The sequence below is a fragment of the Papio anubis genome, chromosome X (genome assembly GCF_008728515.1).
Source record: "Papio anubis isolate 15944 chromosome X, Panubis1.0, whole genome shotgun sequence".
Taxonomy (NCBI): Eukaryota; Metazoa; Chordata; class Mammalia; order Primates; family Cercopithecidae; genus Papio; species Papio anubis.
The window spans coordinates 80119040-80130499 of NC_044996.1; the positions used below are offsets into that span (position 1 = coordinate 80119040).

General features: G+C 42.3%; 1 protein-coding gene and 1 pseudogene across 2 annotated transcripts in view; one reads left to right on the forward strand and one right to left on the reverse strand.

The window, feature by feature from the left end:
* Window positions 1-7228, reverse strand: part of OGT (O-linked N-acetylglucosamine (GlcNAc) transferase) — a 42269-nt gene extending 35041 nt beyond the window's left edge. The window contains exons 1-3 of one of the 2 annotated variants that reach the window (XM_003917862.4): window positions 6959-7228; window positions 3981-4161; window positions 2267-2510 (exon numbers count right to left, since the gene is read on the reverse strand). In XM_003917862.4, coding sequence (XP_003917911.1) covers window positions 2267-2510; window positions 3981-4161; window positions 6959-6995 — 462 coding nt within the window. In that variant the 5' untranslated portion in view covers window positions 6996-7228. The remainder of the gene's footprint in view (window positions 1-2266; window positions 2511-3980; window positions 4162-6958) is intronic. The other variant, XM_003917863.5, reaches the window with a different exon arrangement.
* A 2901-nt stretch (window positions 7229-10129) lies between these two features.
* LOC108583676 lies at window positions 10130-10940 on the forward strand (annotated as a pseudogene).
* The last annotated feature ends 520 nt before the right edge of the window (window positions 10941-11460 follow it).

Consider the following 11460-nt stretch of genomic DNA (forward strand, 5'->3'; position numbering starts at 1 on the left):
GAACATAAGGAACAGACGCAAGATTCTACCACTACTGAATTGACAACAGGCATTTGACAGTAAGTTTAAATCTAGTTAAGACTTTAGATATCCTGAAATAAATTAAAATATGATCACTATGGCACATTTAGTTGAAATCAAGGGAATTTGCACAATCCCATTTTCATTCTTATTGGTAAAAACAGTAATAAATAAGTAAGGCAGCACCTTCCACTAGAAGAAACATAGAACCAGATGAGAACACATGGCCATTCAATGCATTCGAGAGGTAATCCCATGATTTATCTTAGTACTATCTCACTTCCTTGGTAGGGTACAACAATAAGCTTCCTGCTAACAGCAGGTTAGGTATTAAATAGCATGGTTCAATCTCTCACTTTAGTTTTCCTTCTCAACATGCTCCTACTGCTTGGTACACTATCAGTAGCAATGACTGCTCTGCTACACACATAGGCAACTGGAAATCCGAGCCAAGGGCATCAGAGTTAAAGATGGCAAGAATCACAGCTGTGTAAGAGAGTACACTATCAACAAGAGTAGAATCAACCTGATTAATAAAGGGAAAGAACTTACTGTGACAACTGGGTACAGAGGTGAGCCCTGATCCCTGGGAAAAATGGGGTCCAAGGCCCAGTGGCAGCACATACTGGTCTCCCTAAAACTTTATGTGGGTAACTAGCTAGATTAGTATTGCAATAAAACTTACAAAAAGTCACTCAAATGTACATATATATACAGTGAGTGTCTCTGAAAAGACAGATGAGAAATTAGTTTCATTTGCTACCTCCAAGAGTGCTAACTGGAGGTATTCACTGTATCCATTCAAAAACCAATAAATTTAGAAGCTGGGTGTGGTGGCACACACCTGTACTCCCAGCTACTCTGGAGGTGGAGGCAGAAGGATTGCTTGAGCCCAGGAGTATGAGTACAGCCTGGGCAACATAGTAAGACTCCATCTCTTAAAAAAATTTTTTTAAAGCAATGGATTTTTTTTAAAAGGACATGTTTAAACTCTCAAAATTAACTACAAAAATTGTTAATAAATGTCATCATGAAAAGTGACTTCGGATCTTTGAGCAAACTACTAAATTTAGTTTTAGTTTCCTAACCAATAAAATGGAGATTAAGGGACAGCAGGATATATCGATGGTTTTTTGATTGTGCTAAGGGCTGCTTTGATGGGTAGGTGCCCTCTGGGCACATTATCCCACTTTTATTTCTTTTCACTTCAACATTTGCTTTGAGGATATTCAGACTCAGGTTTTAGTATCTATTAATACTTCATTACTAGCTTTGTGATCCCAAGAAAGCCACATAACCCTGAGTCCATGGTTTGTTTTTTAATTGATAAAATCAGAAATAATATCATCTATTTTGAAGAATTATTGTGAGGATTAACTAAGACCAATGATTTGAAGCTGTCAGTAGAGTGACCACACAGACTTTCAGTAAATGGTAGCTAAAATAAACTTAGCCATTTCCAGGTAGGTTACAAAACTGAATGTTGACAATGTAACTTGGGAACTTTTTCTAGATTTCTGTAACCCCACTATCACCTACCTCTTAAGTTTACATCTACTTTCTCTAACTACATCATAAGTTCTGAGGGAGAGTCTTATGTTTTTGTATCTTTCAGAGATCCTAAACACAGTATGAATTTAAGGTCTGCCAGTTGAGCCTCACTTGTTCCCAGAATACATCTGCAACTTAGACAAAAAAAATTTTTTAACTAATCAAAAGCCCAGTGTAAGTAGTATCATCTAAATTCTATCACTTCTAATTACACTGAAAGAAAAGAGAATAGGATATTGAGGAAGAAATTTTGTAGCCTAGTTTTCACATCATTCCATATAGTGGCATCTTGTTTTAAACTATTTTATATTACAAATTTTACAGATTAAGACCCATTATCCACAATTCCTTGAAAATCAATTAACTTGCAAACACTTACCAGAATTTATCCAAAGTTAATCACAGCAGAAAAAAAGTCATGCGCCCTGTACTTTATAGGTGTTATTTTAAAATTGATGTAATTTCTTGCAATAAGAATTTTTATGCTTTTTAATATAACTTGCTAAATAAAATAAATATTTTAACATAACACAGACCAGACCAGCTAAAAGCAATTTCACCATTTTAAGTACATAAGCATTTCTAAACTTTTGACTTTATTCCATGTGAAAACCAACTTTAGTGTCTGAAATATCACACTATGTTTCTTTCTGGGTTTCTAGGAAGGGAAAATAACCACCAAAATTTTACTCACAGGATTGTACTGAAGAGCAGAGACGTAAGCTTGTACTGCCCCTTCCATGTCACCCGCTGCTACCAAGGCGGCTGCCAGGTTAATATAACCATCGATGAAATCAGGTTTGAGACGCAATGCATGTCGATAATGCTCAATTGCCTCCTGCAACTGCCCTCTTTCCTTGTACACATTCCCCAAATTCGAATAAGCTTCTGCCAGAAGGGGGTTCTGTTTAATTGCCAGAGTGCTAAAGTGAGCAGATCTGGAAAAGGTGAAAAGTGTTAATGCATGGGTATTCACATTACAGAAAAGAAGGTATGGCCCATATGCAACTCAAACAGTTTGAAACCTGCGCTATTGCTCTTTATAAATACCTTATCTTTTAACTAGTGCATAGCCAGAAAATTTTGGAAAATCAAAGATTTTCAAAAGTGGAGGTATTCTAGATTTCAAAATGAAAAGCTTTTTCTTACTAAACAAAATTACTGGCTGGGTGCAGTGGCTCACGCCTGTAATCTCAGCACTTTGGGAGGATCACCTGAGGTCAGGAGTTCGAGACCAGCCTGGCCAACATGGTGAAACCCTGTCTCTACTAAAAATACAAAAAATTAGCCAGGCATGATGGCGGGCGCCTGTAATCTCAGCTACTCGGGAGGCTGAGGCAGGAGAATCGCTTGAGCCTGGGAGGCAGAGGTTGCAGTGAGTTGAGATTGCTCCACTGTACTCCGGCCTGGGTGACAAGAGTGAAACTCCATCTCAAAAAAAAAAAAAAAAATTTTTTTTTTAAATTCTAACTAGGGTCTTGTTACAAAACTACCACATTGGCTGGGCGTGGTGGCTCACGTCTGTAATTCCAGCACTTTGGGAGGCCAATGCTAGCAGATCACCTGAGGTCGGGAGTTCAAGACCAGGCTGACCAACATGGAGAAACCCCGTCTCTACTAAAAATACAAAAATGAGCTGGGCGTGGTGTTGCATGCCCGTAATCCTAGCTACTCGGGAGGCTGAGACAGGAGAATCTCTTGAACCTGGGAGGCAGAGGTTGCGGTGAGCCGAGATGGCGCCACTACACTCCAGCCTGGGCAACAAGAGCGAAACTCCATCACAAAAAAAAAAAAAACACACACACACATTGGAAATCACGATCATTAAGATGAAAAATGAAAAGCTCTGTGCACGAGTCTCGTTTTCCATTTGTTAAGATTTAATGATGCACATCTTTAAGTGTCTAAATATGCCAGAATGACAATTATTAAAAGGACAAGAACACAAATTCTTCCCTTTTGATTAATTCAACTGATTAACTAAAAGCAACACACCATAACAACTTAACGAAACTTCAGGTATGCATCTCCTGCCACAGCATACATAACCACCATTTCTGAGCATTTCAGTCCCTCAAACTGACAGGTCTCATGAAAGGGAGACTGGATGCTCAGATATACATTGATAATAATTTATTACCTGAACAGAGTCTAGAAAGCAGCAGACCCAGGTAGAAAAATCTAGAAAAGGTCCCTAGTCATACTGATAATATAACCACCACCACAAAAGGAAGGAGAAAAACTGGCAGCTGGGCATGTCACAAGTGGGCAAGAGAGAGCAGATGTGCGTTGGCGGCTCAGTTGAAACCCGGTACTGGAAAAATTTCAAGTTCAAATATTTAAGTATCATTTTTCAAGCTCAGCACCCAGAGGCAGCAATCACGAGCAGGTACCCCCACATCTCCTACCTGTCCAGCCTTCGACACTGGAAGTGTATAGATGAAAGTAATAAAAGCACACCAGTATTGTCTGGCTCTTGTCTCCAGAGCTGCATGCAGTGTCTTTCAGCTGCCTCAAAATCTCCTGCCTGATATTCTCGATGTGCCAACTCAGCTAACCCTTGGAAGGAAAGCATACGTTTCGTTGGTTCTGGAGAATCATCAAAACATTTGAGGGAAGGAGGGGGGAAAACAAAAAGTTAGAAATGTAAACAAAAAAATGTAAAAATATGGTATATTTAACTTAAAAATGGAAATGCTTGAAACTATGTAAAGCACTAGAGTGTTCTGCACGTTATTTATAGCTCCAAGTTAACATCAAGTGCAGAATTGACATTTTTAGAATTCACCCATTAATACTTTCCCAAACTAGAAAGGAATATTTACTTCCATATGAGATTACATTTTATGACCAAAAATACTTTGTACTTTTAAATTATAAATCATAGGTAGCATCTAAGGATTCACCGAACATCATTCCTTATACCTTAGTTTACATACAGAAACAAAATATTAAACGTGTGATTTGCAAGGTCACAAAGACTTAATAATACCAGAATAACATATTGGAAAACTTAATATTTTGTACCATATTTCAGGTTGGATTTGTGGAAGTGGAGTACTGGTAACAATCTACCAGTCTTAACCTCAGTGAGGACAACAGATGTGTTAACTCTTTAAATTCTATCAATGTGTTTGTATATTTCACAATTTAATTCTTTAAAAGGACAAGTAGAAACGAGCCTAAGGGAAAAACCAAAAAGTCAAAGTGCTATTTTTAAAACAGCTGATAAACAAGATGTTTGTCATTTGTCAACAGCCAAAATAGTTAAAGGGGTCATCAAACATTTTAAATAAAGACCCAAGATTTTACTGCTCCTCTACCATCCCAAACTCACAAGGAGACTAAATTGGCTAAATCCCACCCACGTTGGTTTAGCACTAACATTTTCCAAAGAGCTCTGGTATTGACTAAAGGATTAAGACAGTGCAAACAAGCCTATATAAACCAGGCAGTTATCTGCAACTGCAATGGTCAAAACGTTGGGGAGGAGGGGGGATGGACGCTAAAATATAAGATATTTGATAAAGCGCAACATAACGAATAAATAAAAGCACTTTGCTGCAACTGACTTAATCCAGATACATCAAGATCTTTAAAGGATATAGCTAAAGCCCAAAGAGGGGAAAAAAACTGCTTGTCACAACTGTAAATACTTAAACTGGGAATTCGACCGTAGCACTTCACTAGCTGGTTGTAATGGGAAACCATGGACAAATTTTTTAATTCTACCAAGGTTAAGGTGACGAGTTCAAACTTGAGCCCAGCTCCCCAATCATTAGAGCTGATGAGTGTTCTCTGGATACTGAGGAAAGCAAAGTAAATTTCCTGACAGAATGCACAGCTGACCACCAACACAAAGAGCACTGAGACTGGCATCCACATCTGGGAGAGGTTATCTCTCTAATAGAAACTAAAATTACATTTTAGCTAAGTTTCTAGAACTTCCTAGCTCCTTGTTTTCACACATTACTTTGTCACTTTTCAATGCCGCTTATCTATTTTAACACTTGAAACGACAGCTTCCTCAAATAAAATAACACATTAAAAAGGGCAAGCTAGTACAGAATCTCAAACCTTTGAAAATCACGGTGGAGAAGTGGGGAGAGGGGCACGGACTAATTATTAATCCCACTCCCTACGATTACGGATAAGATGCTATGGACGATTCACCTACTACTTACAGCACAACTTCCAGAAACAGGAACTAAAACCCTCCACACATCTTAACTGAGAAACAATCAAAAAAATAACCTCGCGGGAAACCTCAGAAGCGCAGCCCAATTCCCCACCCCCTTCCGCCCAAATCGACTCAATATGGAAAGGCAGCTGAAGGACACTCCTATAATTTGGTTGTTTTCGTAGTTTTAGTACCAAATGCTCGCGACTGAATTGTCTAAAAGGGCAACCGCCTTGTACTTGTGCAGCTACACTCCAGTTGCTTTACAAACTCTTCAAGCAGAGATGGAAACTTAAAAAAATATTACACCCTGTGAATAAAGAGATGCTGGGCTAAAGAATGGGGATGGCAGACCCAGAGGCGGCGGCGGAGGAATACATCGAGAAAGTAACACAAAGCGAGAATTGGGCGGGCAGGGTGGTCAACGCCAAAGCAGCAGCGTCGGGGTGGTTTCTCCCCCAAGGATAGGAAGTGAACAGCAGGGCTGGCAACCTCGCGAAGGGAAGGGTGTGGTTCCCCGAGGACAGGGTGGGAAATCCAGGCTGAGGGCAGCGGTGGAATTGAGCGATGGCAAAGGAAACCCCTGGAAATTTCCAATCTAAACCGGGACCGCTCAACCGAAAGAACACCAGAAAGGCACTGCCTAGCGGGGTGCTGCTCAACGTCCCCACTTCTCGAGGTGACTTGTGGCACCATCGACGAGCTTTTGCTCGTCCTCGGGTGATGCAAAGTGAGGATATGATTACATCTGAACGGCACCCCCGCCCTAGATTGGAAGAGAAGGACCAAATCTGGCTAAGGGGAAAAGGCTGGAGGGGGAGACGGAGGGAAAAAAGGAGAGGTGAAGAGCTGGAATTAGGGGAGAAAACCGCTGCAAAGGAGTGAAAGGGCAGGGATTCCAATGCAGTCCATTCCACGACATTCTAAGCGCGCACGTGTGATAGAAGCGCCCAGAGAGAGTGGAAAGCTACAACATTTACGAAATAAAAACAAAGCAAGAAAGGGAGCAAAAAGCAAGCAAGGCAGGAGGAGGAAATGTTCGGGAAGCGGACGACAGCGGAAAACCCGATCTACCACGAGAAGCTCAGCAATGTCACTGATGTAATGGGGATGGTTCGAGGTAAGGGAGGGAAGGAGTGATACAAGGTAGAGGACGGCGCGAGACCCCAAGGGGGCATCTGCCAAGGTAGAACGGGACACCGGTACCTGTGCTGTCGGCCACGTTGCCCACGGAAGACGCCATCTGGAGCTTCTCGAGGGAGAGCAAAAAAAAGGTAATTGGTCCTGCTGCCGCCACTACCGGCAAGAACGTATTTGGAGGTAGTAGTACAAGGGCAGCAGCCGTAGCAATGCTCTGGAGGGCTTCAGCGGCGGCAGCAGTTACAGGCTTCGAACCCTGGGAACTCTAGTTGGCCATCTACCTAGTACGGTCTTGAAATGGCGGCGACGGCTCCTCGGCCGAAACAACACGGGCCGGAACTACTTTCTGTTACAATCAAGTGCCCGCGCGGAGGTAGCCGCGGTAACCAGCGCCGCCAACAAAATGACTTCAAGCTGCAAAGTCGAGATTCCATGTAGCCCTCCGCGCAGCGCCCATTGCGACAAACACCACGGTGGAGACGGCGCATGCGAGCAGCCCTGTCAACCCGACTCGCGGTTAGGGCACTCTCCCGGGCGGAAGCGGCTAAGTTTCTTAAGAGTGTAGCGGAAGGGTAAAAACAAACAAACACACACACGGGGAGAATACATTTTTGCCACGGCGATAAAGAAGAGTCTGTTTGTTACTTAGCAGGTGGTGTCGTTTTAAACATAAACGCCAAAGGCGTCTAAAAAAGTTTGTCAACTTTATTCGTACAAAAACGGATGGTTACGACTCTCACGGATCAATTCCGATCCAGTCAATTCAGAAGATTGCCTCGCAAAGACAGCTGCTCCAAACGAGGAGCGAGAGGGTTCCGATTGAAGCCGTCTTCATTGTGACTCGGCCATCGATTTCGGCACTTCGATGAAAAAGACTGAAACTTTCACAGGGCCAGTTGAATGGAGACACCTCCAATGTTGACCGTATAGCCCGAAATTTCAAAATCGTTTTGGTATTCAGAAGACTCCTGCCCACAGTGATAGGGCAAATGCTTAATAACGCAGGGACATGCCGGGGGTTTGCACTCCGAAGGCAGCCATAAAAATGTTAAAGGTGATTCATGTTCGTCAAAATTCATGACTCTCCTCCGAGTTGTGACTTCATTTCAACCAACTAGCTCTGCGGATCGTCACAATCGGCGATTCCACTGAGCTCAAAGCCGATCAACAATGATAAATGAATTCACTTGCCATCTGCCTAAAACCACACGTCTAGATTTAGTCATGAATTGCCTCCACTTCCTTGAACAAATGGGTTCTTACTGTTCAGACATTTTGTCACATTGGCATTTATACCTCACGTCTTGTTCTAGAAACGATTTAAGGTAACTTGCCACATCAGCAAGAAATTATTACAAGCCACTGGAGGCTACAAGTTGGATCTCTGAGAGCCTTTTTATTTCAAAAAGTCATTGATCTAAGAAAGCAGGTCAATGAATTTCTTCAAAAAGTTTTTGCTAGGGGGGAGGGATAGCATTAGGAGATATACCTAATGTAAATGACAAGTTAATGGGTGCAGCACACCAACATGGCACATGTATACATATGTAACAAACCTGCACGTTGTGCACATGTACCCTAGAACTTAAAGTATAATAAAAAAGAAAAAAGTTTTTGCTACCTAGCCCCTTCACTACATTTTTTTGATAAACTAAATCCTCAAATTCTGCTTAAATTTCTTCAAAACAGTCAACAAACAATTAATTATGGAAATAAGCACAGAGAAAATTCATAATGCTAATTTCTTCCATCCCATAATCAAGAGTCACATCATGCAGTGAAAAAGACAAAGATCACTACACAAACTCCCTCGAAAATTGGGCACCAACCTCTTGTAATTTGATTTAACTGGTAAAACCTCCCCCGCTCACACACACACCTACTACAAGTTCCCAATCTGTGATGAATAAACTCAGCTTTTCAACTTTTAGGAAGAGACTTCGCCGATTCCACTGGCAGATGTTTAGGCCTTGCTGATGAGCAGGTGCTAATTAACTAAAACTCTTTTTGTTGTTAAATGCAGGTCATGCTCGTACTTCTTCAGTCAATAAGTAACATTACTAGAGTCTCTATGTGCAAGGCACTGTGGGCGGCACAAAAATGAACAAAACAAATCCTCGCCCTCAAGGAACCTGAAGCCTACTTAGGTATACACAAAAAGCTACTAGAGAGCAATACAGAAGACTATTTAGATGATAAAATATATTACTCTCTATGAATATCTAGGGAGGAAACAGGTAAGGTTGGAGGGGGTGACGAAGAAGGCTTGATCTGGACATTGAAGGAAGTGCTTTTGTGTGCTTGTTGTTCACATTGATTTCTGGGTTTTTTTGTGTGGGCAATTTTAAATTTAGAACCAATTATAATTAAATCAGTTGAGTCTTCAACCCCAATCCCAAACTTTGCCACCCCATAACACCACTGATGTTGCATACTTTTCTGCTGCTGTGTAACAAAGTATCACAAATACAGCTGCTCAAAACAACACAACATTTCACAGCAGTAGCACCAGCGTTGGAGGAGACCCGGGCTCGTGGCTGGTGGCTACTGCTGTGCTGCTGCTGCTGAAAAAAAAATGGCTCCAAAGGTTAAATGAAGCTGAAGAAATACATAGATGTGAGAGGTGAAGCCCCCTGGACTTCCTGGGTCGGGTGGGGGCTTAAAGAACTTTTCTGCCTTACGCACGAGAGGAGTGTAAAATGCACCAATCAGCACTCTGTAGCTAGGATTGTAAAAAGCACCCTCAGCCGGCTCTGTGGCTAGCTAGAGGTTTGTAAAATGCACCGATCAGTGCTCTGTAAAAACACACCAATCAGCGCTCTGTGGCTAGCTAGAGTTTTGTAAAATGGACCACTCAGCACTCTGTAAAATGGACCAATCAGCAGGACATGGGCAGGGACAAATAAGGGACTAAAAGCTGGCCACATCCCCACCCCACCCCCTCACTCCCGCAGGGCAGCAGCAGCAACCCCCTCAGGTCCCCTTCCACGCTGTGGAAGCTGTGTTCTTTCACTCTTTACAATGAATCCTGCTGCGGCTCACTCTTTGGGTCCATGCCACCTTTAAGAGCTGTAACACTCACTGCAAAGGTCCGTGGCTTCATTCTTGAAGTAAGAGAGACCAGGAACCGACCGGAAGGAACCAACTCCAGAACCAACTCCAGACGAAGATGCAGCCACACAGACTCTCCAGGGGTGTGGAGCTAATATTCCAGAGAGAAATTACTCCCCTGGATGAAGTAACCAGTCACAAAGACTAATTAAAATCGATCTTAACACCTTCCAGAAATCTTGTAACCTGAATAAAAGTAAAGAAGAAACTGATTTCATGGTAGTACAACTATCACTAGCTAGTGAATGTGGAAAAGATGATTTCTTATTTGGTAGCTGCACTGGTAAAGATATGGCCACCTGTGATATCAACAGTGAAAGATGAAAAAGGAAAAAAGGAAAAAACAGTGAAAGCCTAATGAGTACATTGAAAAGGCAGCTTTCTGCAAAACAAAAGCAGAACAGCAAGGGGAGCACACCCTATGGGAGTTCTGCCAGATGAGGATACTTTTTCTCTCAGCACCAACAGTCTTTAAAGATGTGAGAGCTTAAAGACCAATAAGGTCCACTTCCCTCCACAATCTTCACTATAGTCCTCTCCTTGGCTTACAAACTAAGAAAACATGTATCAAAACAGAAATGAGACGATGAGACTCAAAGCCTTGGTTCTTTCTTCCAATCCAAGTCTGGCACGGATTTTCACTATCTTCAGCCTGAAACTTCATACAAAGAACAAAGTAAAGAGTTCAGAATTTCAGAGTGGAGACTTGCATCTTCACCTCGATGAACATGTGCCTGTACTTATTGGACTTATGCCTCAAGACTACATTCAGTATTCTGTGCCTTTAGATGAGAGGCTCTATCCTTTGCAAGGGTGTCATGCTGTTGTCTGGACAGTTCTCCCATGGAAGTGAGAGGTGAAGCCAGCTGGACTTCTGGGTTGGGTGGGGACTTGGAGAAGTTTTCTATCTTACAAGAGGATTGTAAAATGCACCAATCAGCACTCTGTGTCTAGCTAAAAGATTCTAAAAGCACCAATCAGCACTCTGTAAAAACGCACTGGCCAGGTGTGGTGGCTCATGCCTGTAATACCAGCACTTTGGGAGGCTGAGGCAGGTGGATCACAAGGTCAGGAGATCAAGACCATCCTGGCTAACACGGTCAAACCCCATCTCTACTAAAAATACAAAAAATTAGCTGGGCGTGGTGGTGGGTGCCTGTAGTCCCAGCTACTCAGGAGGCTGAGGCAGGGAGAAATGGCATGAACCCCAGGAGGCAGAGGTTGCAGTGAGTCAAGATCGCACCACTGCACTCCAGCCTGGGTGATGAGCAAGACTCCGTCTCAAAAAAAAAAAAAAAAAAAAAAAAAAGCACCAATCAGCGCTCTGTGTCTAGCTAAAGGATTGTAAATGCACCAATCAGCACTTGTAAAATGCGTAACCAATCAGCTTCTGTGTCGCTTAAAGGATTGTAAATGCACCAGCACCCTGTAAAAACACACCAATCAGTGTTCTGTAA